At 36.4% G+C, this 27,781-nt stretch overlaps 3 protein-coding genes across 11 annotated transcripts; 2 read left to right on the top strand and 1 right to left on the bottom strand.

Moving 5' to 3' along the window:
* The first annotated feature begins 394 nt into the window (after positions 1-394).
* On the top strand, positions 395-5,219 carry LOC110782174 (uncharacterized). 2 transcript variants are annotated; one of them, XM_021986297.2, is made up of 6 exons: positions 395-991; positions 1,144-1,276; positions 1,545-1,674; positions 3,397-3,433; positions 3,551-3,860; positions 4,430-5,219. In XM_021986297.2, exons 1-6 carry the CDS (start codon positions 764-766, stop codon positions 4,534-4,536), a joined length of 945 nt encoding a protein of 314 aa, XP_021841989.1. In that variant the 5' UTR covers positions 395-763; the 3' UTR covers positions 4,537-5,219. The 2 variants fall into 2 exon arrangements, with proteins under 2 accessions (XP_021841989.1, XP_021841988.1); XM_021986296.2 differs by having other exon boundaries at positions 406-991; positions 1,539-1,674.
* A 5,636-nt stretch (positions 5,220-10,855) lies between these two features.
* On the top strand, positions 10,856-18,203 carry LOC110782175 (serine/arginine-rich splicing factor SR34A-like). 8 transcript variants are annotated; one of them, XM_021986299.2, is made up of 14 exons: positions 10,856-10,998; positions 11,112-11,258; positions 12,789-12,907; positions 13,550-13,615; positions 13,707-13,781; positions 13,865-14,009; positions 14,352-14,398; positions 14,477-14,534; positions 15,737-15,786; positions 15,873-15,929; positions 16,685-16,782; positions 16,898-16,942; positions 17,030-17,074; positions 17,810-18,203. In XM_021986299.2, exons 3-13 carry the CDS (start codon positions 12,821-12,823, stop codon positions 17,052-17,054), a joined length of 753 nt encoding a protein of 250 aa, XP_021841991.1. In that variant the 5' UTR covers positions 10,856-10,998; positions 11,112-11,258; positions 12,789-12,820; the 3' UTR covers positions 17,055-17,074; positions 17,810-18,203. The 8 variants fall into 8 exon arrangements, 6 of the variants coding, with proteins under 6 accessions (XP_021841991.1, XP_021841992.1, XP_056693710.1 ...); XM_021986300.2 differs by having other exon boundaries at positions 10,890-11,023; XM_021986301.2 differs by adding an exon at positions 12,390-12,641 and having other exon boundaries at positions 10,947-11,258.
* Positions 18,204-25,550: 7,347 nt separating this feature from the next.
* Positions 25,551-26,444, bottom strand: LOC110785263 (uncharacterized). The gene has a single exon (XM_021989714.2). It carries the CDS (start codon positions 26,442-26,444, stop codon positions 25,551-25,553), a length of 894 nt encoding a protein of 297 aa, XP_021845406.2.
* Between the last annotated feature and the right edge of the window lie 1,337 nt (positions 26,445-27,781).

Below are 27,781 nucleotides of genomic sequence, written 5' to 3'. Positions count from 1 at the left end.
GAGTGTTGGATTTTGGATGAAGTTGTATATATTAGTAATAATTAATTAAAATATCTATGTGGCGCCTAATTAATTATCTACGTGGCACTCAATTTTTTTTAATTCAAAAATAAATTAGAAATCTTGTTTTCATTGGCTGAAACCCTTAGTAATCCTACGTGGCGCTCTAATAATTCAGCAAATATGCCTCCTTTAGGTATATATATTAGATTAGATTTTTCGAATAATCAAAGATATTAACTATTTATACATTATTACAGAGCATTTTAATATCATAATACACGTAAATTATTATAAGTCGGTATCATCCAAAAACTCAAATAGACAAACCTAGGCCAGTCTTGGTGAATCCCAATTGTTGTGGATTCCCAATTTCCCACTAGCAGCTTTCTTGTCCCTCTCTCTCATCAACAGTTTTCAATTTCCAGCTAGGCATTATCTCAAATTCACATAGTGCGCATACTCCCCTTCTTTCTCTCTCCTCATAGTATATTTTACTACTCTCTCCATATATAAATAAACCTCTCCAAAAGGGCATATAATTTTTCCGTTTCTCCTCTCTTTCTCAACCCTCTCTCTTCCAGTTTCCACCATCAACAAAACCCACCAACACTATTCATATTTTCTCGTTAACAACAACAAAATCATCTTCTCCTTCTTCTCAACAGAAATTGCAGTTACAGTAACATATTTTCTGGGTTTTTATTTTTTTATTTTTTGAATTCTCTCAATTTTTTGATCCGGGGTTTTATTGGTGGTGATTATGTCTCAACAAAGGCAATTTCATAATAATAATTATAATTATAATAGTAGTTTTGGAGGGGGGCAGTCGATGAATCATGAAACAACATACACAAAAATATTTGTGGGTGGTTTGGCTTGGGAAACTCAAAGGGATACCATGAAGAAATACTTCGAGCAGTTTGGAGAGATCTTGGAGGCGGTTGTTATTACTGATAAGTCTACTGGAAGATCTAAAGGCTATGGTTTTGTAAGATTCTCCCTCTTTTTTCTCCAAAGATTCATTCTTTTCTTTTTTTTACTCCCTCTGGTTCGGAGTATGCAATATTTTGTTGGGATTGTGAAAATAAAGTTTGTGTTTTTAATTTTTAATTTTTAATTTTTTAATTTTTGAATTTTCAGGTGACATTTAAGGATCCAGAATCAGCCTTTAGGGCTTGTCAAAACCCATCACCAGTGATTGATGGAAGGAGGGCAAACTGTAATCTTGCATCTCTTGGTGCTCAGAAGAACCGCCCACCCACTCCACAACATGGTACGGGTTTCTTCCTCTCTCGGGTTTGGGTTTGGGTTTGGGTTTGGTGGGATGATTTTGAATGCAAACTTAACTGCTTAAAAGATCACCCATAAAAAGCATCAAATGACAATGGACCACATATACATGTGCATAAACAATGAGAATGTTTTGCATAATAATTTAGACCTATATATATATGTAGATGTAGATTTATAAAGGTTTTTGATTTTGATTTTGATTTTATTTCTGGTATGGTTTGATTTGATTTTGTCGAATACAGTTGCAGGAGGAGGAGGAAGGTCGTTTAGACCATCATCAGGTTTGATGAGTGCACCAACATATCCAGGTTCATCTTCATCGCCATACTTTCATCAGCCTTCTGCTCAGCCTCCTCCATACCCCTATTCACCTTATGGGTGAGCAATTATGTTTTTTTTAATACTAATTTTAGTATTATTGTTTTATTTTTTGTATTTTTTAAGGACGAATGACTTTTTACCATCTACAAAAATCGAAAAATTATTTACAAAAAATTAAACTTGTATTTTATCACCTACAAAAAATTAAAACTTGTTTTTTACCTGAAAGTGAAAAAACAGATGAAACCTTTATGTACGGCTACCTAATTCAATTTCCCTCCAATTTTTTTTTAAGCTCCCTGTATGATTTTCTTTGACTCTTTCACCATTCTCTATTTTTTTTGTAAATTAATGGTGGTGATAAATTATGTAAGTTCATGGAACTAATAATGTTAAGGAAGATAAAAGAGTTAAATACATGAAATCGTGGAAAAATTGAACATATAAGAAGTGTTGTGCCCTCTGCATAACATGTTTTAAATTTTTAGGTGTTAAAATACAAGTTTTAGTTTTTTTAGGTGGTAAAAAACAATTTATCCATTTTTTAACCAAAAAAATATATATGTAGCTGTATTTTTTATTGTTGCTCTCACATTTGAGGGGTAATGTGAAATTGGTTAAATAAAACAATAACAAACCTTAATCTCAGGTTTAGGGTCGTCTAACATGAACTTTTATAAGAAACTGTGTATAACATGAACTCTTATAAGAAACTGTCTAACATGAACTCTTATAATAAACTGTCTACATGAACTTTCATAAGACACTGTTTGTGTAAGTAAGAAAAGGTTATAAATGGGTAAATAAAAGATGAAAGAAGATGCCACAGCCCCCATTCCCAGATACCTCCCAGGTTCTGATATTTGAGGTAATAAAAATACTCTGGCCTGCAACTTTTTCCTTTTTTAAAAAAAATAAAAAAAACATGGTCAAAGGCCCAAAACCACTGGATTTGACTGCATAATGGCTGGCAAAGTGTTGCTGCACAGAGGGGGAGAGAGAGAGTATCAAGAGGAAGATATTGGTGTGAACTGTGAATGGGGTAATGCTGTTTTTTTAATGTTACCATTCTTGGAACCCATATAAATATATAATTAAATAATTTTTTTTTATTTACTGTAAATTATTTTGCTAGGCGACCTTGAGGTGGTTACAAATTTACAATTTCACATGCTACATGTGGGAGGGATCTAACTTACCTATAATACACTCTCCCATTGTAACTTATTCCCTCAGTTTTTGAAAGACTATTATATTGTAATTTTTTGGGTCAAACTTTAAAAACTTTGACTATAAATCCTCTCTAATATATAAGAAATAATGCAATTATGTAGGGTCTTATACTCTTATTAGATTCGTTTCAATATCAACTTGTTATAATTTTTAGGCGTATAGAATTAAAGTTATATTTTAAGTCGTGCATTGAATAGCGTGAAAAATCAAATGAGACAATCTTTTAGGAATATAATAAGCATTTACTCCACTTTGACTTTTACAGTATTTACACACCATGACCATATGTACGAATTTGTTGAATTAGTCTCAATATGACCGAAATATGCGATTTTGGAATAGTAACTTTTATATACATAGATAATAATAGTAAAAGAAAAGTGCAACACTGCAACTATTTTGAAACGTATGAATGACAAGACGAGATATTATTTGTTCATATGTGGATGTAGTTTCAAATTGTGCTAGTCCATTTTTTTCATAATCCATTTATCCATTAATGTTATTTGTTACAAATTTGTTTGTTTGTGTATTGATTACTTGCAGATTCACTGGGTATGCACATGACACAATGTACCACATGGTAAGTGCAACCTGAATGCAATGCTTCAATAATGTGCAACTTTTTCTTTTTCTTTCTCATTTTCTTTTTATTTTTATTGTTAAAACTAAAATGAGGTGTAATTTTTCTGAGTCACAGAATTACTATGGTGTATACGGTCAACAATTCTCACCTTACTACCCAACAACTGGAGGTGGAGGTGGAGGTGGTGGAGCAACAGGAGGAGGAGCAGGGGCAATAGGGTACTTTCCCAACTATTACCCATATTATGGGCCATATCCTCAAGGTAACCAAGGTCATGGGTTTGGGGTCCAATATCCTCCTCATATGGTACAACAATACCCTTTGTTACCCCATCAGCATCTCAACTCCCCTGGCATCTTATCACTTCCCACTTCTCCTTTGCCTAATAATATTACTACTCCTACCACCACCACTACTACCACAGGTTAGATTCTTCTTCTTCTTCTTCTTTTTCTTACGAGTATAGCATAGAAAACTGTGTTCTTGCAACGAAAGGGTCAAAATCATGTTCTTTGTTTTTTACCGTGGTAAAAAGATGTTGTGGGTTAATGTCTTGACTTTAGAATGCCATGTGGAACTATTGGTCAAATTGGTACATATGGAAAATGTGAGGGTTCCACTTCATTAGTTGTGCATTTTGTACTTTAAAAAGAGGACATACCTTTAAAAATATTATGTGTATGAGTATGACCCAATAGTTACTAACTTATTATCATATGTCATTTTGGTACCCTTAAAATGACGTTAATACCCTGGTCAAACGGTCAACACTGGCTCGAAACATGTTTGTTATTTGGTTGTACCACTCCTTAAACTTATATGGAACGAAACATCCTAAATATTATTACTCCGTACCTAGTGACTGACCGTAGTTAGATTAAAGTAAGGGTATTATAGATATTTTTTTTCCTTTTATGACGGACATTATTTTTGCAACTTCTAAGTGAATTGGTAGTTAGAACTCAAACAATGTACTGATATTTTTGTGTGCAGGGGTGACATCAACTGTAGGGGTAGTGGCTGTATCAACAGGGTCAAGTCCTTCTCAAGCCATTACCACAACAACTGCAGAAACTTCTGAACAAATTCCATCTACCTAGCGGGCCGGGCCGGGCCAGGCCAGGCTGGGCTGCTGTTCTATGTTGTTATAAAGACTAACAAATTTCTTAAAAGTGTCAAAACAATCAAAGACACACGATAAAAGAAGGGTAATCGTTGAACAAGATTCAGAGATTGATCGATCATCTAACACCAATCTATATCTACCAATCTATAGTATCTTCATTATATTATCATACATGCTTCATTTTTAATTAGGAATATAGTTAGTTGTAGGAGTCAATCATTAGCATTAGGAAGGATCGATGATTATATTGATTTTTTTTTTTATTTTAATTTTGAGTATATTTTTAATGAGGTTAGGAACCAAATATTGGTCTTGGTTTCAACCTTGGATACTCCTATGTATGCCCTCATGGATGCATGCAGCATTTCTAGGGCATAATCTTGTTCATATCGTAGGAGCAGCAATTTTTAAAAATATTTGGCTCAAAAGGTTTGTTTTATGACTTTTGGCCAATTATTTGTTTCTTATTTTTTTTAGTTTATTTATTTATATAGGTGAAATTGGGAGGGGGAGATAGGGTTCAAACCCCTTACCCTAATAGTCAGGGTAACCAATGTGGGGTCATTTAGACCTTTGATTGATCCAATTGTATTTGTCAATTCTTAAACCAAAAAAGAAAAAAGAAAGGGCAGGCTTGGATGTTTTGTCCAATTTCAACTTCTTGTTTATTACTCCCTCCGGTTTTTTTTTTAATTTGTATCACTTGAAATGACATACTTATAAATGCATTATTTGACTATTTTATATCAATGGCTTGTTAGTTTAGTGGTGATTGAGGCTGAACTTGGTAGGGTGGACCGCGTGTTTGATCTCCCGCAACAACAATTGGGTGGGGATTGAAACATATCCACCTAGAACTTGCCCCGAAACCGGATTAGCCATAAGGGTGAATCGAGTGATAACACTAAAATCATTTGACCATTAAATATCTTTGATTTTATATTTGTTAAAAATTATAAAAAATTGATTATATTTTTTGGGTGTTAGCACCCAGTTCACCTTAGGGCTAATCTGGATTCGGGGCGTGTTCTAGTTGGATAGGTCCCAGTCTCATCCAAATTGTTATTGCAGGGGATCGTACATGAGTTATCACTACCAAGTTCAGCCCCAATCACCACTGAACCAAAAAGCGGATTGTGATTTGTGATTGATGCAACAACATTTTAAAATCCAAGTGATGCAAGTAAAAATAACGAAGGGAGTACCCCGTATTCATGAGTAATACAATGTCATTCTCTTCTTAAAATTGGAATTCATAACATCTACCGACTCATAAATAAGGGAGATGAGATTCGAACCTGAAACACATCGTACATATACCCTCAGTCTTAACCACTAGATTAAAACATGATCGATAAAGAACTTAGTAAGTTAACTAGTCATTTATACACAACGGTACGAGTACAGGACAAGGCTTTTAGGATGTGAAGCTTCACTTTAAGCATGCACTTTTACCTTGTGATAGGATAATTGATTGGTGTTTTTATTTATATATTGTTATATACTCCGTATGACTTTGATATGGTCTTTGCTAATTGGTTGGCTACTTTAAAAGGATTACCCTGTAGATGGAATGTGAGTTGGTATCCAAGGGATCTTTTTTATTTTTGCAAGTGATGATCGATCGGTCTGTAAGTTGAGGCATGCAGGTCTACATCATATCATATATTCATATGTAACGGTCGATCATGATTCCCATTGGATTCCTACCAAACAACGTTTCTTATGTAAAAAGTGAGATTAACCACAAAGGTAAGAATCCAAGGCATAATAGTTTCACACTTTTACATCAAACGGAGTACTCCCTGAGTCCGTAGTACGGAGTAATAATGTCTTTAATTTTTTTGTATTATACGTGGTATTTCTGTTTCATTAAGTTAATTACGTTTAGAAAAATGTGCCCAATAATCAAAATTTTAAGCATAAATTTTCACTTTTATATCGATTAATAATTATCATGAGATATCTTGTTAGATTCGTCTCGAAATGTATTTTATAAATATCAGCTTTTTATATACTTTTTTGCCATATAAAATTAGATATATTAACGGTCAAACATTGCAACAGAGTCCGTGCAAATAGTAAGTGTAAGATCTTTTTGAAACGAATGTAGTATTATTTTGTACGAAATAACTCCGATCCAATTTACACCATCATCAATAACTCGATAAAATGTCTAGGTGTAGTGGAAATTGGAAAGAAAAAAATTTCTCCTTTCAACCAAAAAGGTTAGGAGTTCAATCCAACTAATCAAGTGCACTTTCAGTGAGGGTTTCCCTTACTATTTCTAGCCCATTAATTCGAATCGGATTGATCCGTGCGGGGTTTTGGCCTCACAAGACGCTTCATCTTACCTCCTAAAAATACATCAATAATTTGATATCCCGTACGTTACTGTGAAAGTGTGGTATTAAAACACCCTCATGGTCTTTGGGCCTAAGTTTGATTTTAACCAGCCCATACCAAAAGCTCTGCTAGTCCATCCATTACTTTTTCTCGAGGGGCTTGATTTACTTGATTATCTTATTACATCATACTTTTTTTTTTTTTTTTTTTTTAAGCCACAATCGACAAATGGTGTAGATGGAGTTTGATGGTCTCATATCTTGGACACCACCCCCTAAAAAACTTTACCCACTAATAACAGTTAAAGTAATACACATACGTAGTACGGGATATTGTTGGTACGTGCAAGTTGTAGTTACCCAAGATCAATATTTGTACATTATTAAGTTTGTAGCAAAAATGGAATGGATAGAAGAAATATGATGGGAACATAGTCATGCTTTATTATAGGCGTTTACTAATTGATAGTAAATTCTACTTTTTCCGTTCCCCAAAGGATGCATCATTTCTATTTTCACGTATTCCAACATGCTTTTTTAATCATTAATATCTCTAATTGCGTGTAAGTAAAAATTATAAAAAGTTGATAATTTGAAATCCTCACATTGATACAAACTTAACAAGATCTCACTTGACTATGTTTGTATTTACATAATGTGAAAGAATAATTGTCAAAGATAGTTAATAAATAGTGTCCAAAAGAGAAACGATGCATCTATTGTGAAACGGAAGAAGTAGTAATTTTGATGAATTGAAACTAAGGGTAGCTATGATTGCGGGTGAATTGCGTGATTGAACTCAAAATTGGCAACCATATATGAATATCCAACAACTTGAGTTAATGACTGATTTATCCTTTTTAAGTTACTAACTAAAAGTAGCTCATAATACTCATCCCAATATTTCTTCAATTTCACTTCATCTTGATATATATTACCGTTTCCCATCATTGGATTTTAGTCAGCCAAATGCATGTGAGATGCAACCCATTTTCTTCCTTTTTAAACGTTTCATTGGCTGCAAGTGACCATATGCCAACGAGGAAGAATTTCACTTTCTTACACAGAAATCAACTTTGAGAAATAATGAGAAATTCTTGTTTGGAATAATCACCTCTTGTCAATATGTGATTTGTAATTTTTTGAAAAAAACATCGTTTACCCACCACTAATAAAGAGTAACGGTGGTGAAATCCATGCCAACTTTAATAAAAGTTTTTTTTTAATGTTCTATTAGTGGTGGATTATCTACCTGATGGATAAGTGTAGCAAATATCCTGTAATTTTGTATAGTTAAATCATTGTGTTATATAATATACAAGGCCGTTGACCACTGCAATGGATTAATACTAAGTACGAATTATTGAAGTGTACTTACCACAACTATGCATGAACTAGTGAAAAGGGTTCCATCTTCTAACATCAAAGTTGGGGTTCAATGCTCACTAGAAGCACTTTGGGAGAGAAAATCCCTGTATTTCTTCAAAATTGTTTGGGCTGGATTAACCCAAGAAAGTTCTAGCCTGATAGAAACCTTCATCACACATAGTGTATAATAAAACTAATTGAACTATCATAATTATCGTTTTACCAAAATGTCGTCGAACAAACAACTTATAACCTGAACTTATGTTCATGATAAGTCCTATCAAAAAAAAGAAAATGTTGAAATTTTTTCCATTTTTATCTTTCCCTTGTTTTCAAAAATAAGAAAAAAATAGCATGTATGTAGCTCGGACAAAATAAACTAATTTCAATTTAAAGGAACAATAAACCTCTAATCCAAGTGTATGGTAATTTGAATTGTACTATACATAAGTTTACATAAACATTTATACAAGTATGGGCTCCTTTTCTATTTTAAGTTTTAGACATTGGATAATTTTAGACATCTTTGGTTCTTTGGACTTTGGACTTTGGGTAGGGATTTCACTATTTGCTTATGGATATGGGCCATATTATTGTTTCCCTCTTCCGGTCTTCCAATCCAAATCACAATTTCCAAACCCAAACCCAATCTTCACTCTTATTGTCTTTAACTTGCATGTGTTAAGGACATAGCTAACGTACCTTATGAGCCAGGATCAAACTCTTCTTTTGATTATGATTGGGTTCTGCAATGGTAGAACCTTGTGAACCAGGCGTACTACTTTCCAACCTTCGCCCCCCACACCATTGTCATCTGGTGTTAATTATGAGCCGAGCCGAGTCGAAACCGAGGCGAGCAACCTCGGCTCGTTACACCCCTACTCATCCCGATGTTATGCTTTTAAGCTGCACAATACTACTCTCGGTAATTTACAACTCATAAGCTTCTAGTTTTTTTTTTGACATAGGCTTAACATACAAAATGAAAAGGTTCAACAGACCTACAAACTACACGCAGTACTAACTAAGACATCACTAAGGTCTTTAGAAACCACTACAACTATTAGAATCACACAAATAAATCACAAATGCTTGAACTTTGAAGGGGCAACTGACTTTTCTTGTTTCAACCCTTGATTTATACAAAGTCTTGTTCAGTACACAAGTTACATTGCACTATCATGCCAAAACTCCGTATATCCTTCTAGTTGCATGGGGAAAATACTCTTCTAAACCCTTGATTGTAGTATTGACCATGGCAATCAAGTAATTAAATATGGGGAAGAACACGTATGCTTGTTAATTGTGAAATGTATGTCCACTGTATAAAATCAAACGTACTCAACTTTTTTGTGTCATTGGCCACATTAGCAAATCAATAATTTGATTACAAAAACATCTTACTTAAATCCATATATTTTCACTTATCTAAACCTTATGATTTGTACTCCATTGTGTAGCTCTCATCTACCATGAACGTATCTTAACTTATTTTTATAATACAAGTAAAAATTAAGATGCAGATTGTTATGTGTGTCTTGAATCTTCCTTTAAGGGTGTTAGGGTGTTATAGTAGAAGGTATGCCTTCAAATGGACATATCTCATGATCTACTCATTAGATTGAGTTGATTCAAGTTGGAGGTGAAAGCTTGGCTCAATAGCTTTCCAACTTCTGGTCATAAGCTCATTTTGGATGAGAAATGAGGGAGTTATGACTATTTTACGAGAAGCTGTCATGAAGCAGGGGAAGTTCGGCCGAACTCTTACATGGTTCGACTGAACCTGAAGAGAGTCGGTAGCTTTGAGATTTTGGAGGTTCGCCCAAACTTTGGGTAAGTTCCGCCGAACCCAACCTTGGTTCGGCCGAACCCTTTAAAGGTTCGACCAAACCCTGCGGCTGAACTTTTTTCTTCTCCGCAAGGTTTAATCGACGTGGCCTTTTCTTGTCGCTTAGATTGATTTGATGTCTAACACTATAAATACCAAATGTAATGATAATTTCAGAATGAAGAGAGAGAAACACAAGTGAGGTTGAAACCCTAGATCTAAGCATACATAGAATTCCTCTCTTCTTCACGTTTGAGAATTCCTCTTTGTAATTCTTTCTCCATTGAAGAGTAATACAAGCTCCAACCCCCCATGGTGGACGTAGCTCAATCAATAGTGAACCACCTTAAATTCTTGTGTGTTTTAATCTCTTCATTTATTTCTTCTTATTATTCCAACATTCAAGCCCAAAAGGGTCCTTCGTTCATAACACAGATAACATGTAAACGAATCAATTTATGCCACCAAAAACCCGTAATACTTCGTATATGTATTTTCCATACGACTAGTAAAAATAAGATGTACCGAACACATGATCAACGAATCAACTTACCAATAAGATATTGATCTAGTCGTTAAGACTGAAAGTCTCAAGTTCAATTCTCTCCATTTCAATTTATATTTTATACTACATGTATAACTCATTCACACCAAAACAAAATAAACGAATGAATTTATACGTCAACCAAACAACCATGATCACTGAAATTTAGCAGTATCGGAAGTCATCCCTTGTCCTCTCCGACCCCCCACGGTTAAGTTTGAAAAAAAATCTCCCATCTCGAGATTGAAAACAATGGGATAAATGGCAGAAGAAGTTCCTAGGGTGAGCACCTAATTGGCTAAAGCCACGTATCATCATTAGAAAACATAGAAACCTCCTCCAAAGTCCAAAGTATCCAATCTCCTCTTCACTAATTGTACTACTCCACTTTTAATTAATTTAATTTTATCATCTTCCCCATTTATTTATGTGACGCACGATTTCATTTGATTTTATTTGATTAGGGTAGTACAGATATAAGTATGGACTAAGGAGACTAGATTTGGGTCCTCGATTCTCTCTGCTCTGCTTTCAGCTGCAAAACCCAGAAAGAAAAACCCAGAAGAACAAGATAAATCATTTCCCAGCTCAACTCAATCAAGTAACCTCATGTACCAGATCTTTCTCTTCTTCTTTTATTGCTTGCTCTTTTGTTTTTCTCTATTCTTGTTGTTTATGTGCAAATGGGGTTTTGGTGAATTTGTTGTCAGTATTATTTATTTTCTGGGGATTATAGGTTGACTATGTAGTACTCCTATGTTTGTATAATTAAAATGGGAAATGTTGGAGGAATTTCCAAGTTGTTTATGAGAGTGTTGTTCTTGATTTTGTCGTTTCCCAGAAACTAAACTGGTTAGTATGTAAATTGTTGAGATAGTAGAGCTGACTTGTTTAATTTGGATTCTAAGCATGACCCTGTAAAAGGGATTGATTTCACCCTTAATTGCAGAAAAATGAGCTGATTTATAGATCCGGCATTGGCTTTTCTTGTTATTTTAGGCATTTTCTGGATGGATTGTAGTTTTCAACCACTTGGGAAGAATGAAATGTGGTTTGGAATTGTTGGTTTGCTGTGAAGTTTTGGTACACATCATTACTGAGCTGGGTTTAGGGTCAACTTTAGGGAGCATTTGAAGGTGACAATGGCAATAGCCGATTTAGACCATCAACTTGGTTTTTCTTGTGGGATTGCAGATGAATATCTTCAGGAAAAGATAGTACTGTCACTACTTTGACAACATTGTGATTATTGAGAATACAAATTTCATGCTTCCATCTCTGTGCTGTTGCAAAACAATTGTGTTGTCTTGGATATTGTTTGCCTTTTATTTTTGAAAAAAGTGTCGTCATAAATTGTGCAATTTGTTACTTATCCATAACGTTGATCACAACTTTTTTGTACACTATACTACATATATAAGGATCTTATGCAGGAGCCTATGGGTTAATGCTCATGATTTCATGATAATGCGAAGTTGCTAATGAATATTAACGTTATGAGTTCGAATTCACCATCAAATTTATACCATGACTTAAACATTGAGTCCCCTGTATTAGTTATTAGTCTCCTGATCTGAATCTGCATCTGATCATAAAACAATAACCATGAGAAAATAATATGAAATTTAAACATATATGATATATCTTCGTGGTTGATAATGAAATAATTAATAACTAGTGATAAATGCATAACCAATTCTTAGTGTTGTCACATTTGATGACTCAAGCTTTCCTCATGATAGATGAAAGGAGCTTGGACAAATAGAAGCAACATTTGTAGGGATGTAGTAAGGGAGAGGGAGATTTCAGTTTGCTTTTCTGGCTGTCTTGGTAACGGCGAATGTTGCTCATGGTTAAAAGATCATTTTTGCCTCTGCAAAAATCAGGAAGAGAATGAGGGTTCATTTTTATATTGATTTAATATTAATCCTGGAGCATTTTGGAAGAATGAGCAGTGAAGCTTGTGTAGCACCACAACAAGGATTTCTCTCATGGTCTACTTCACAGTTTGGGCTTTGCTTTTCCTGTGCTGTTCTGTTGAAGCTACTTGTAGAAGAAACATTTTTTTTTTTTGGATTTTTTATGAGTAGTGTTTAATAAGTACCTATATCCTCATTAAAAAGTGTTTATGTTGTATGCAGCGAATTTGCTGCTAAACTGACAAGCTGCAGAGATGGCTAGCCGTGCCTCCCGTACTATATATGTTGGCAATCTTCCTCTGGATGTAAAGGATTGGGAGATTGAAGATCTGTTTTACAAGGTTCTGTTTTCATCTTCAACTATGTAGATTTTTTTACTTCTAGCCAGGCCATCATGTTATTTTTCTGCTGTTCTGTATGTGAACAATTTTGACAATCTTCAGTTCATAAATTTTATAATTTTCACGAGGCTATTGTTAGAGTTCAAAATTCGTACAGATAATGCACCTTTTGTTACAATGAAATGAGTTCAGCGTGGCCTGTGGTAGTTATATGTTTAACTCGTAGTTAGATGTGTTTGTCTCGGTTGAATATTCCAAGGGTGACTTCTGTTTAGCGCACTAGCTTAGTTTCTTTAAATTGCTCATAGGAGATGAGACACTTCTAGGTTACTTTTTCTTTCCTGTCAGTGTTCATACATGTATGAGCTTTTGCATTTTCTATTGTGGGTGTATATCATCTTATTACGTGTTTCCTTTCATTGTACTTTTCAATAAAGAGAAATTCTAGCATATTAAGTGCATTGGCAGTTCTGCAAATAGAACTATATTACTCCATACTCCAAATTGTATTTTGTTTCAGAAATGTTGCATTTTCATTGAATTTTTTCAGAAGTGTTACAGAACTGACATAGAACTATATTACTCCGTATCTGTTTTCTTTAAGAATTTTCTGAAATCTCAGTTTTTCCCCTCTTACTGCAGTATGGTCGTATTGTAGATATCGAAATGAAGCTTCCGCCACGCCCTCCAGGATATTCCTTTGTGGAGGTATACCCTTTATCTTAACATACACTGTAGCTCTATATGCATGCCGATCAATTCTTTATTATATCAATATTCTGTTGTTTCTTTCTTGCAGTTTGAGGATCCAAGGGATGCTCAAGATGCAATCAGGGGTCGTGATGGCTATAACTTTGATGGTTGTCTTCTGAGGGTACATTGCACCTAAAACACATACATATTTTTACTTGCTGGCTTGCTGCTATGCTTTCAGTATATTAAGTAGTTGTTCTTCAGGTTGAGCTGGCTCATGGTGGTAGGGACAGGTCCCCCCCTATGGGCCGACGTGGTGGTGGTAGTGGTGGTGGTGGCGGCGGAGGCAGTGTTCGGGGTGGGGGTGGAGGTGGGCAGTATGGTGCTTCACGTAATTCTGAGTTTCGAGGTATAGCCAATTATTTGGGGCTTGTTATCCTTTTCCTTTCTATACTTTATTTGTGGAATTGTGGTGGCTTTTTAGAAAAGCTTGGACTTTTTGTGTAATTTAGATGTCAATTATTATTGGTAATATGGTCTAGTGCCGTAAACTGGTTTAGAGCTGCAACATGAGAAAGTGTAGAGTGGCTTCTGAGGTAGGATACAGAAAGGTTTTAGAGCCATCTCCTTGGCCAGAATTCGTGAGATCTACAAAGGTCATTAGTTTCTGAGGCATTTGTGTATCTTTTCATATATCATCCTTTGATCCTTTGTATTTCTGATTTTAATATTAGTTTGTTCTTCTATGTAGTAATTGTCAGTGGACTGCCACCTTCAGCTTCATGGCAAGATCTGAAGGTGTGTGAATTGACAATTTTTTTTGACAAAACTTAGTGCTCTGCTGTCACACATTTTCACTGCTACTTTGTCCTGTAGGATCATATGCGTAAGGCCGGGGATGTCTGCTTTGCCCAAGTTTTCCGTGATGGTGAAGGTATGGTATATTCTTTTGTTATTGATTCCTCAATGTTGCTTTTTCCTAGATATACCTGGAGAGTAACCTCATGGTGTGTTTGGGAATAAGGATTTCATTTGAAATTCTAGAATTTGAACAAATCAAGTGTTCGGTAAATCCAAGAGTTTGGAATTGGATTTGATCCAAATCCACCGCCCTCTTAAACACACTTAGGAATAGAATTTCAAATTACACATAAAAACTTATCATTTCAATTCCTTGCTTCTTGTTTTTCACGAGCAAGCAACACATCAACCATCATCTCTTGTCTTTCTCTATCAACACCTTGTATGGTTTGCAGGCAGACAATGTGTTAGAAACTTAGAATCCAACCTTTACTTGTATTTTGCTTATCCAATGCTTTCTAGGACTTTTCTGATAGGTTTCTTGGCTTTAGATAGAATTTTTAGGTTACTATCAATACAGTGTTCACCGGAAGTTTGTAGCTAATTCAAACTAAACCCGCTCGTACCTGTTGTGCGCACAAGCGCCCCGATCGACCCTCGTCCCTCGCTCTTGTCGCCAATAGGCAAGAGTGCCCGTTCTAAATCAAACGCTTGCCCGTGCCCCTACGAGCCCCGAGACACTCATTCCGCACAAGGCGTGTGCCCTTGCCGCCAAAAGGTAAGAGCGCGCCGCACAAATCCGGTGTCAAAACATTCAAACCTTGAGACTATGCATCTCTCTCCTCTATTAGGCCAACCATTATAGGAGTTGAAATTCCGTTAATTCAAATTACTAGTATTTCCCAAACATTAAATTTTAGAATTTAAATTCCTGATTTTAAATTCCAGAACTGAAATCAAGCATTTCAAATGAAATGATGTTTTCCGAACACAACCTCAGCTAATTCTGTTTAATGCTACTTGGAACATGGTATAATGTCAGACAAGTTTAATTTCTGAATGCATCTAATGTGTAAATCTTATAGTATGATGTGTTATTTTTTAGTTTTATTTCACCTTACCTCATTAGCAACCCCGTCCTACATGAAAGTTTTTTTTGTTTGGGATGGAGATTCAGCAATCAGGTAAATCTGTTCATGAAGAAATTAATCAATTATATGTACCATCGTGTCTAATATGATCCTTTTGCTCCTCGATTTTTTAATCTGAAATAGTGCTTGTTGAGTTGTTGCTTTTATTGTGACTATCATTTGTGCACTAATATTATTGTTTCAGGTATGGTGGGAATGGTTGACTACACTAATTATGAAGACATGCAATATGCTGTAAGTATCAAGAGTATTCTGATATTCAATCATAGTCAAGTACTCCGTAATAGTTTTCTATATTAACAATGATATGTTTTACACAGATCCGGAAACTGGATGACACTGAATTTCGTAATCCTTTTTCAAGGTCCTACATGCGGGTATATTTCCTTGACTATATGAGTTGTTACTAGCTTCGAGGTATTATTTTTCATTTGCTTATTTGCCATTAGGCCATACAAACACAAATTAAAAGTTTCGGCTGACCTTAGCAAATGTTTTGTGCTTAGGTTTTGGACTTTTAGTTAGGACATTTCTATGTCAAAAATCATAACCAATGTTTCTATGTCCTTTTCTCTGCTATTTGAAAGCATCTAGGAAACTATTACATGCTTACCATTAGAGAGGCAAGGAGAACACGTAAACATAGCCACATGGTTCTTGTTTTGGATCTAATGTGGAGGAATTTTGTCCCTTGGAGCTGAGCTAATCCTGAGGCTCCGTTTGGTTTGGTGTAAAACATTTTAGTGCAAAATTATTTTCCATGGAAAACATTTTCCAAGGGAAAACACAATTCCAAACTAGTTTTCCTTTGTTTGGTTCCTTAAAAGAAAATGGGAGAAGATGGTGAAGAATAAGATTGAGGGGAAAAAGGGAGGGGATGTAAGGAGGAAAGGTGGAAAAGTGGAAAAGTGGTTTCCCTCCCTTCCAAATGGAAATGTTTTTCCATCTTTGAGGGAGTTATGGAAAATTGTTTTTCATCCCTTGTCAAACCAAACAATGTAAAATGATTGAAAAAGGAAAAATCTCATGAAAACGTTTTACACCCTACCAAACGGAGCCTGGGTGAAACAGTTAACATGTTTATAGTATTCATCTTCCTCGATTCCTATTTTTTGAAACATGAAATTGGCAGATAAAAGCCTATGAGGGTAGTCCCCCTAGGAGCAGGAGCAGGAGTAGAAGCAGGAGCCCTATCCGGGATAGAAGCAGAAGTGTAGAAAGGAACCCAAGGTAATGCCCGCTGATGATACTTTGGCGACTCAGATTATATTGGACCCCTTGTTTGCTTATCATGTTTATTGCTTGGTGTCTACAAAGAATGACATGATTATATAATGTAACCCAGACCTGCTCCAAGATCTAGGTCTGCATCCCCTGCACAGCCAACAAGGTACTCTATTTCAATTTTGAAACTAGACCGACAGTCTGATCAATCTTTTTTCAATTCCCGTTTCTTACTTTTTTCTTTCTATTGTAGATCTAGGTCTGCTTCACCGCGCTAGGAAAATGCCTCATATTCAAGGTAAAGTACAAATATAGAGCTGTTGAATGCATTGTGCACTGCCAAGGCTAAATTTTAAGATTAAATCATGAAACTGATCATCTTATGCATATAATTGCCAGCAATAACGATAGACTCTGCTAAACAAATGGAAGAGAAGTAGAGTGAGAACTAAAAAGGATGGATCAAATAATTCATGATGTCGATCAGTAGATGTATAATTGTATATATTCTATGCAAATGATGAAAAGGTTGTACAACCAAGTCAACTTTCATATATTGTCTAAAGAGGATACGATCAAAATACATGCAGACATTTTTATATAGACCCGGGTAGGTTACATGATGGACAGATAGGAAATTTCTCCATGATTATTTTGCTTTTGATTGTTGTGGAAGGAAACTAAATTTAGAAGTTGCTGTTATACCTGTTGTAGACTGGCGTAAAAGTTGTTTTCCTGCAATTCATATGTTGCAAAAGGGGTAAGGGATGAATGAGTCAGCACTGTTGTTTGAGCAACGTTAACTTCTTCAGTTTACAAACATGCTCAATGAGGCATAGGTGGTTAAATTTTCTGTTTTCTTTGATGTAATTCTTTTCGAAGCTTTCATCATGTTAAGGTGCGGTCTATTCACCTGATTTGCACTTATTTTTCTAGAACTTATCATATTTGAACTTACCTTCTTGAAATAAGTGGAAATAAGGTGAATAGAACTTAATCGAACTTGCTGGATCAATTTAACTCTTTTCAACAGGGCCTGCATTGATGAGGTTCAATTCAGGTGATCGACTCTCATCAGGAATCTGGAGATAGAGTTGTCGAAATTGAAGTACGAGTAGCTTTTTTGGTTTACCATCTCAGAAAGTAAAGTGGGTGTAGTAATGTACTTTGAAGCAGCATTGTTATGGCAAATGATACCAAGCTTTGTTTTGTAGTTGGATATCATAATATTGAGTTTGTATTCATGTAACTTAGTTTAGTTTAGGGATCCTTGTTGCATTCATCGTAGGCAGGTCATACGTGTTGTCGCCGACAACCTTTGCCTGCCTTAGAAAGCTAGCTCTTTTAGTACAACTGACTTGAGAGTTTTTAGACTCTTCAATTATGCACGACAACTTTGGGTAAAATTTTCATTTCTACTTCTTGGATCTCTGTTTTGACTTTTGAAAAGTGAATATGTTTCCTTTTTTTTTCCTATTCTCCAGGTTACTAGTTTTATGCGCATGCGATGATGGGCTGTGTAATTACATACATTACCATAAAATATACGGAGTACTAACATATTTTCTTATGCAATTCTCTATGTTCTTGAAAATTCTTTTTGAAAATTCTTTTTGAAAATGAATTACTTTTTTATTTTCTTATTTTCCACTATTGATAAAAATGGAGAGAATAAAAAGCTATGTTTTGGGGACCATTTATTTTATTCTACCTTGCAACCAAATTTTGTAAGTATATACTCCTCCGTCCGACAGACTAAGTGTATTAATATACTCCCTCCTATATTTTTAGGAGTTATATTTTAACTGATACAAGTATTACGACAGTATAATTGAATTTGATTTAATGATGATGTGAGTGGGTGTAAAAGTTATTAAAAACGAAATTGTAATTCCTAAAAAATACGTCCGAAAGCAATAATTGTACGGAGTAGTCCGTAATTCATACTATGAAAATACGGAAGGAGTATTACTCATTTTCATACAACTAAATTTGGGCCCATTTATCAAAAAGAAAAAACACCTAAATTTGGGCCCTTATTTTTTCCCCTTTTCCTCCATTGTCTGTCCTCATGCACATGTCAATTAGTGTGTGCTCGCATGCTCTCACTAAATAGTAAATATGTATACATCAACTTTTTAGATATTGTGTATTTAAAAGAAACATAATAAGTCTATTTAAAGTATTATTGGCTAGGTATACCTTTTTAAATATCTTGATTTGGATACAACAAAAGTTGTATGGTGGTACTGATTGTGAAATTATAAATAACTCAGTGGTCGTATGGTGGAGGTTGATTTATATATAATCATATATACAGAGAACATTACAAGAATTTGTATTTTTAATGACAATATAACAACAACGGGTCAAAAATTTCGTCGCAAAAGTCTTTTGCGACGGGGATAACAACCAAACAAAGACGGGAACAACCGTTGTAAATGTCTTTTACAACGGGTTAACGACAAGATTTTTCATTAATGAAGGCCCCTTTTTATGACGGCCGGTTCGCGACAAGAATTCCCGTCCTTAATCAACGATTATTGGCTTTTAGCGACGGAATTTTCCGTCGTTAATGAAACAATTTCTTGTAGTGTAATATGAAGTGTTTGGATTCATAAATTTCTCTGGTATTATTTCTTTGAAAAAAGAAATTAATAGTTATACGACAATTGTAGTCAAGATAACAAATATTCTTACACCCTAATTAAAGAATATCTATGTTTTCAATTAATTAAATAACTTTTGACACTTTCAGTAAAATGATTTTTTCTAACAATTTCAATTTTGTATGATGTGCATTATAATCACGTGTCAGGGCAGGAAAAATTTAGAGCTCTGATAGCACGTGAATATAATGATACAACTTATCCTAATACGGGTGCATGAGACTCATATATAATAATATCCTACATTAGTATAATTACGAGTATACCCTTATTTTCCTCTATTATACTTCTTCCGTTCCGCAAAGGATATCATTTCTATTTGCACGTATGCCAATACGCTTCTTAGAACATTAATATCTCTAAATGCGTATAATTAAAATTATAAAAAGTTGATATTTGGAATCCTTGCATTAATACGAATTTAACAAGATCTCACCTGACTATGTTTTTTCTTACACAACAATGAAAAAATGATTGTCAAAGTTGATTGATGAATAGTGCGCAAATGAGAAACGATGCATCTATTGTGGAACAGAGGAAGTACTTCGTATGTCTTAGAAGAGATATATGTAGATAATAATACATTACTGATCTTACATTATAGCGTACAGAAGCTAATTACTCATTGACTTCACTATTATATACGGATAGTTTGCTAGTTAGCTTTCACTCGAGGCAAAGTATGGTTGGTCAACGATAAAGTACATCAATTCAGCAAACACATGCAACTACACAACCTACCATACATACATTGTTAAGTTCCTTTTCATTTGCAACGTTTTGAATTTGACACTTGCTGACAGCCTGACACATATATTTAATCATTAATATCTTTAATCATTTATAAGTAAAAAATATAAAAAGTTGATATGTTGAAAATATAAATCGAGATGAATTTAACAATATTCTAAATGACTATGTTTTAGTTTATATACGAAGTATAGTTTTCATCAAATTCGTTTAAAGAAAAATATATGAAATAGAGAACAGAGGAAGTACGTAATGTAGACTGCATATTTGCAAAAATGAGTTAGAAAAAAAAAACCCGGTATACTAGTATACTACTGTCGCAAATGAAATCTAAGGGTAATAGCAATAACACAAACCTTTAAGAGGTTTGTTCTCATTCCACATCATCATAGTACAAACCTCCCTCCCAATAAACCTTTCTTCAATAATAGATAAACCTGTCAAATGGTTTGTATGTGGGGCCCAATAATACATATTATATTATTATTTCACTTTTTTAATATTTACAAAAAAATAATAAAAGCAAAATTATATTTTCTTATCATTTATTTTGACAAGGGACCAGGAAAAAAAATTGCCAAGTGAACAAGAGTAACCGGTTTGTAAAAACAAACCTCACCCTTTGTAACCTCACCCAACAATAGGTAGGTTTGTTAACAAACCTCAAAACCTCTCCACAAACCTCTCCACAAATCTTGCTATTGCCAATGCCCTAAATGCATGTATTAGTTTTATTAGGAGAATAAAAAGAACATGTACTATAACTATTTTAAAAGTGTACATAAAAAATGTAACATGAACACAAAAATTCTCTATCGTTGATGTCCACCTAAAATATCGTTATATGTTACATAAAAGATGTACTTTCTTTGTTTCTAAAAGTTCTTTACACAACCTATAAAATTATAATACATATTTGAAAATTCAGATATATACAAATTCGTATAAAAGCACGGTTGAGAATTAGCTACGGAGTAATAAATTGTCTCACTACAAGAGTACATGAACATCACGTATTCACATTACCCACCTTTAGCCTAGCTAGCGTACTAAAGAGGAATAGCTGATGAAGCTCATACATTCAGGAAATTAGATTTGTCCATGCATGCTCCTAAATATCAGCAAAATAAAATATGTAGAGATATGAGCACTATATATATATATATATATATATATATATATATATATATATATATATATATATATATATATATATATATATATATATATATATATATATATATATATTTTTTGGAAGTTCCTTAGAAAAAAATTCGACAACTTTTGCGTAAGACCGTCTTATCGAAAATACCACTTTGATTGTTTAACTAATTACAGTAGTTCCATTGTTTAACTAATTATGCTTAACTAATTAGTTATAGTAATTAGCTTTAGTGCTTAACTAATTGGTTACATTGTTTAACTAATTGGTTTCATTGGTTAACTTATAACCACCAAGGTGGATTTTTGTGTAAGACCGTCTTTTATAAAAGTTTGTAAAAAAAAAAGGATATATTTTGGAAGAACGATAATGAATTACTAGGTTAAATTTTACCTCTTATCCAGTTGTAAATCGACTAGTCTTTTATCATACATCGTATGTTTATTTAATTGTTGCACCATATTAAACGTCTATAAGAGTGATGCATGTCACATGATCTATTTTTTCTTTTTCAGAGGGAGTCAAGTGAACTAAAAGTTAATAAACGGTTAAACAATCTTTTACCAAAAAAGTTATGCGTACTCCCTCTGTCCCTTAATACTCGCACCGTTTTGACTTTTTACGCTATTCACATAATTTACTTTGACCCTATTTTTTTTTTTTTTTTTTTTTTTTTTTTGTGAGCCAGAGCCCCAAAAGGGGCAAAGAAAAGGAAAGAACAAACACAAACTACGGGCCAGGCCCAAACGAAAGGAAACAAACACACAAAACCAGAAAACTACAAACTACCAAACGAAAACAACAAAAACAATAACACCAGAGGCGAAGAGCTATGCTGCTACTGCGGGCACCATTCTAGCCAACGCCACACCACTCAAGTCCTCCAATAAAACAGCTCGAAGACCCGCTGGGGCCGCCTCAAGAAGAACCATCTTTGGTGAAAGCCCAACACCGTAATTAGCCAACCAATCCGCAGCCCTGTTAGCCTCCCTGTAGCAGTGTTGGATCGAAACTCTCCATTCTGCTCGGCTGACAAGTTCCTTGCATTTCTTAATAATATGATAGAACGGAGACGTGGGACTAACTTCATCCACCAGAGCACGGACAACCACTTCCGAATCTACGGTCAACTGAATTCGCCTATGACCTCCATTCCAAGCTACAGCCAGTCCTCGCACTACCGCTAATAACTCGGCTCGAGTACTAGAACAGTACCCACAGTTGGCCGCAAACATCTCGAACAACTCCCCACTATGACCTCGGATTATACCCCCAGCCCCAGCAGCTCCAGGGTTGCCTTTAGCAGCTCCATCCGTGTTGAGTCTCACCCACCCATCATCAGGATGTAGCCACAGGACAAAGATCTCTACCCTCCTCATTTTAGTTCGACCCTCATCCAATTCTTCTCTATCAAAGGCGTGGCGGATTAACCCCACTCTTGACATGATAAAACCCATTTGATCAACCGGAATATCAGCTACTCTCCCAAAACACCGACTGTTTCTCCATTTCCATAGCCACCAAATCGTGTTTGTAAACACCATGGGCCAATCTAGGTCTCTAGTGCCATCAACACATTTGATATTCCCTGCTATCCACTCAAAACATGATTTCCCAAATAATTCATGGTCATTTATGCCTGGAAATTGTCTCCACAACAATGTTGCAACCGGGCACCTCCTAATAATGTGGTCGACATTCTCTTCTACCGCCCCACAGACCAAACATCTAGGGTCGTCCGTTAACTTCCTTATAAACCTGTTTGCGTTGGTCATAAGCCGGTCTTGTAGAGCCAGCCAGACAAAAAAGCGAACTCGATGAGGGGTACGAATTTTCCACACATCAGCCCAGCACTTGTGCGCCCCTAAAGTCTCATTGCCTCTAATAATATTCATAGCTGATTTTATAGAAAATCCACCCGACATTGTGCCATTCCAAATAATCCTATCCACAGCTTCATCATCGTTTTGGAGCTCCAGTGAGTCGATGATTTGCAAGGTACGAGGGGGCAGGTACATTGCGAACAGATCCCATCTCCACCCATGTTCACTATCCCACATCTCCTCTACTGTCTGCCCTCGAATTTCAACAGGAGGTTCGTTCATAGCAGCCTCCAACAGGGTTGTTTCCGAGGCCCATCGATGTTGCCAAAACAAAGTCCTTCTTCCATTACCAACTGACATTCCCACTCCCCTCCTAAGAATTATCCATATTATCAACCATTCCTCTCCAAGCGTTTGATGACCCTGGTTTGTGTTTGAAGATATCCACATCGCACCTCCCATCACAATATTTACTCCGTACTACTCTAGACCACAGAGACTCGGGTTCTGCTAGGAGCCGCCAACCCAACTTCGAAAGGAAAGCTGCATTTGCCTGTCGCATCGACCGAATCCCAAGGCCACCAGCCACCTTGGGTTTGGTAATATTCTCCCAGGAAACGAGATGAACTCGGCGTTGTTCGTCACTCCCACCCCAAAGAAAACGCCTAGAAAGTCTGTCAATATCGTCACATGTTGATCTCGGGAGTTTGGTTGTTTGCATTGCGTAGTACGGCATTGAACTCAAGGAGGATTGAACTAGAGTCGCTCTTCCAGCCAACGACAACACCTTTGCCTTCCAACCCGCCAACTTACCATTAATACGATCCACAATAAATTGGTACTCCCTTTTGGAAGTTCTACCATTGATAGTAGGAACCCCCAAGTAAGTACCAAGGTCATTAGTTTCTTCCATGCCCAAGTTCTCGCAGATATCCCCCCGCTTACCTACACTCGTGTTTTTGGAGAAAAACACACGAGACTTAGCTCTACTGATCTTGCTTCCCGAGGCAGCGCAGAAGTGGTCAAGACAGGCCGACATTATCTGGGCTTGGTCTGCTGTATCTTCACCAAATAAGATGAGATCATCTGCGAATGCGAGATTGGAAATCGCAGGCCCATACCTGCTGGCCCGCACCGCTCTCCACGCCCCCAACTCCTTAGCTCTCTCGATAAGATGTGAGAGTCTCTCCATACAAATAACATATAAATATGGTGAGAGGGGATCCCCTTGGCGAATTCCTCGAGTGGGATGAAAACCTTCCGTTGGCTCGCCATTCCAAAGCACTTGAAGTTTAGGCGATGACACACACTGCATAATTACCTCAATCATATTAATAGGTAGCCTAAGTTCCATCAGAGACTCGCGAATAAAACTCCAACGGAGGCGGTCGCAAGCTTTCTCAAAATCGATTTTTATCATCATGTAACCAACCTCCCCTTGCTTTTTACGCATAGTGTGGAGCATTTCCTGAACGATAACAATGTTGTCGGTAATTTGTCTACCTGGAACGAAACTGCATTGAGTCGGAGCAATCAAGGAAGGGAGCACACTTTTGAGTCTGTTGACCAGAAGTTTAGTCGCAGCCTTGTAAACAATATTGCAGAGGCCAATCGGCCTAAATTGAGTCACTACCTGTGGGTTATCAATCTTAGGAATTATAACAATAAAGGCATTATTGAAGTCCACTGGGAAGTCTCTTCCGTATAAAACATCCATAATCGTACGAATGACACTTTTGCTAACCAAATCCCAGTACCTTTGGTAGAAGAGAGGTTGGAATCCGTCCGGGCCGGGGGCTTTGAAAGCCTTCATGTCGGAAATGGCCGCCGTTATTTCACAGTCTGCGTATGGCCTAGTAAGTTTGGTCAGTTCAGCAGCTTCGATGATGGGGAAGCTATTAGGAGAGACAATTTCTACCCCGGTAGACGGCCCATCCTCAGTAAACAGGTCCTTCCAGTATTGGACTACCATTTTTTTCACCATATTAACGTCAGAAACCCATTCACCTTCACCATTTTCAGCATTTCAATACGATTTCTACGCCTTCGAATAACCGTCGATAGGTGGAAAAGCTTAGTATTTTGGTCCCCATCACGGATAGCTTCCATTCGAGACTTTTGGAACCAAAGTGTCTCTTCCTGGTGAAGAACAGTTTCCAACTCCCGACGGAGGTCGATTTCAAGCTTGATCAGAAAGTTAGATTTCCTCCTCGATAAGGATTTTTGGATGCCTTCGAGCCTTGCCCATAACTCGGCCTTTTTACGAAAGATGTTATGGAAAACCTCCTTATTCCACTTATCAAGCTTAGTTGCAAACTCTTTTTGGAACGGAACTAGGGGAGGGTCATTGTTCCAGTTCGACACCATGAATTAGTCAAACTCCTTATGGGACAACCAGGCGGCCTGGAAGCGAAACGGCCTTAGAGCACTTGGGATAGGAGCAAAACCGCAGGTACTCAAAATGATGGGACAGTGGTCTGAACCACACTTGGGAAGGTGTTTGACCGAACCCTCCTCGAACTTCAGCCTCCAATCATCCGTTGCTAAGAAACGGTCTAACCGAGCCGATTTGAAAGTACCCTCAGACTCCCCCCTGAACCAAGTATGAGGAGAGCCCGAGAAGCCTAAGTCAATCAAACCGTTAGCATTCACCCACTCAGAAAATAGTCTACACCGACGTTGCATTTCGGAGCCACCCACTCCATTCCTTTCCGACATGGAAGTTGTATCATTAAAATCGCCCCCTAGTAGCCAGGGGCCAGAATAGTTTCTTTTAATTTCCTCCAATTCCGCCCATAGGTCATGGCGGACCGAAGACTCAGGGCTCGCATAAATTGCCGAGAACAACCAAGGGGTTTCTCCAATTTTGTTGATCTCTACAGTAATATGCTGGTTATTCGTTGCCATTGGGGTAACTGAAACAATATCATCCTTCCAGAACAACCAAATACCACCACTGAAACCCTGCGCGTCAACCCGAACGTGCCCAGGGAATCCAATTTTCTCACAGACTCTTCTAGCAGTGTCACCACTAATGTGGGTCTCGACTAGGGCTAGCACATTAGGTTTGTTAATACGAATCAACTCCTTAATCATAGTCAAAAAAGCTTGGCTACCCGCTCCTTGGACGTTCCAAATCATAATTCTTATTGACATATTAAATTTCGGAAACGAAGGGTACCGGTCATACACGTTCAAGGGAACGCTAGGCAGAATCGACATGAACGCATCCCGGAGGGCATTCATGGGGTTCACTAACTCCATCGCTAGCTGAACTGTTGCCAATAGGTCCGGCGGGTTGTGCTCTGGTGGCAAGAACGAACTCACTAAAAGTTCCACCTTGTTGGCCAACGGGTGGACGTACTGTTACCAACGACGGACCCTCGGTGTGGTAATCGATGAATGTCGAGTAGGCCGGGGGAACCGTAAGTTCCAGCGTAATTGGGGGGCGCAGGGGATTCATGCTTCGAACACAGTATAGTCTTCTCAATCTCAAGTGGATCGGGTGCTTCTGTAATACTTGTAGCAATATGTTCTGAACTCGGAGTCAGGTTTTCTTTACCCAAACTCACAGGTCTGATATAGGGAGAGGAGTTTTTCCTTGAATCAAACTTCCGAATCCTCGAGTTAAAAGGAATATTATCCCTCAATTGTAGTTGCCCTGGGAAACCTTCCGATGGGGGATCCTCTACTCCATCCTTATCTAGATACCCTTGATTGTGATGGTATGTGAGCCCCGTGCTACAACACTATACGATATTTGTGTAGTTCCATTCAGCCCCATATTCTCCTCAGCAACCTCCATGTCTTCCGCCATACCTTCTTGTGTCCTATTAGGGAATTCGTTTCCCATTGATGGGATGAACACCCTTTTGATCTTTTTATTTGATCTGCGAACTGAATCCGCTTCTTCGACCGAAAGTCCTTGTTCCTGCCGTGCGCTCATTAGGGTTTTTTTTTTCACACTCTTAAACGTTGCGAATACCCTATTTTATTTATAGTATATGAAAATAAATGTTAGTATATACGTAGTAATATATTATAGGCTTCATCTCAATATATATTTTCAAAATATTAATATTTTTATAAATTTTTATGATATGTAGTTAAAGATATTGGTAGTCAAAGTTGTGCATTGGCAAATATTCCAATCAAAACGCTGCGAGTATTAAGGAGGAAGGGAGTAGTCATCAGTTTGGTAATTAATTCCTTGATTAAACTGGTATCTTCTTCTTCTTTAATTAAATTATGGAAATATTGACCCAAGTCCACACAACAGGTCATAATTCATGGCAATGCGACGTATAAAATGGCGACATCTTTGGTTTTCAAAGGTTGCTATTCTAAGCTATTGACCTCTTATTTGACCATATTAACGCTCCATACCCCACCTTCATTTTTATACTCTTTTCATTCTTAAAGATGTTATACTTACCTAGTTTTTTTTAACAGTTTTATTTGCAACAATTTGACTTTTTACGTTATCTACAAACTTCTTTTTATTAACTTTTATGATTATAATATAAAGAAAGAACATAGCTATATACGAGATGTTAGATTTGTCTCAATGTATTTTTTCAATTTTTTTATTTTTTTCTTTC

Source organism: Spinacia oleracea, chromosome 2 (assembly GCF_020520425.1).
Source record: "Spinacia oleracea cultivar Varoflay chromosome 2, BTI_SOV_V1, whole genome shotgun sequence".
Classification (NCBI taxonomy): domain Eukaryota; kingdom Viridiplantae; phylum Streptophyta; class Magnoliopsida; order Caryophyllales; family Amaranthaceae; genus Spinacia; species Spinacia oleracea.
This window is presented reverse-complemented; position numbering and strand designations above follow the sequence as displayed.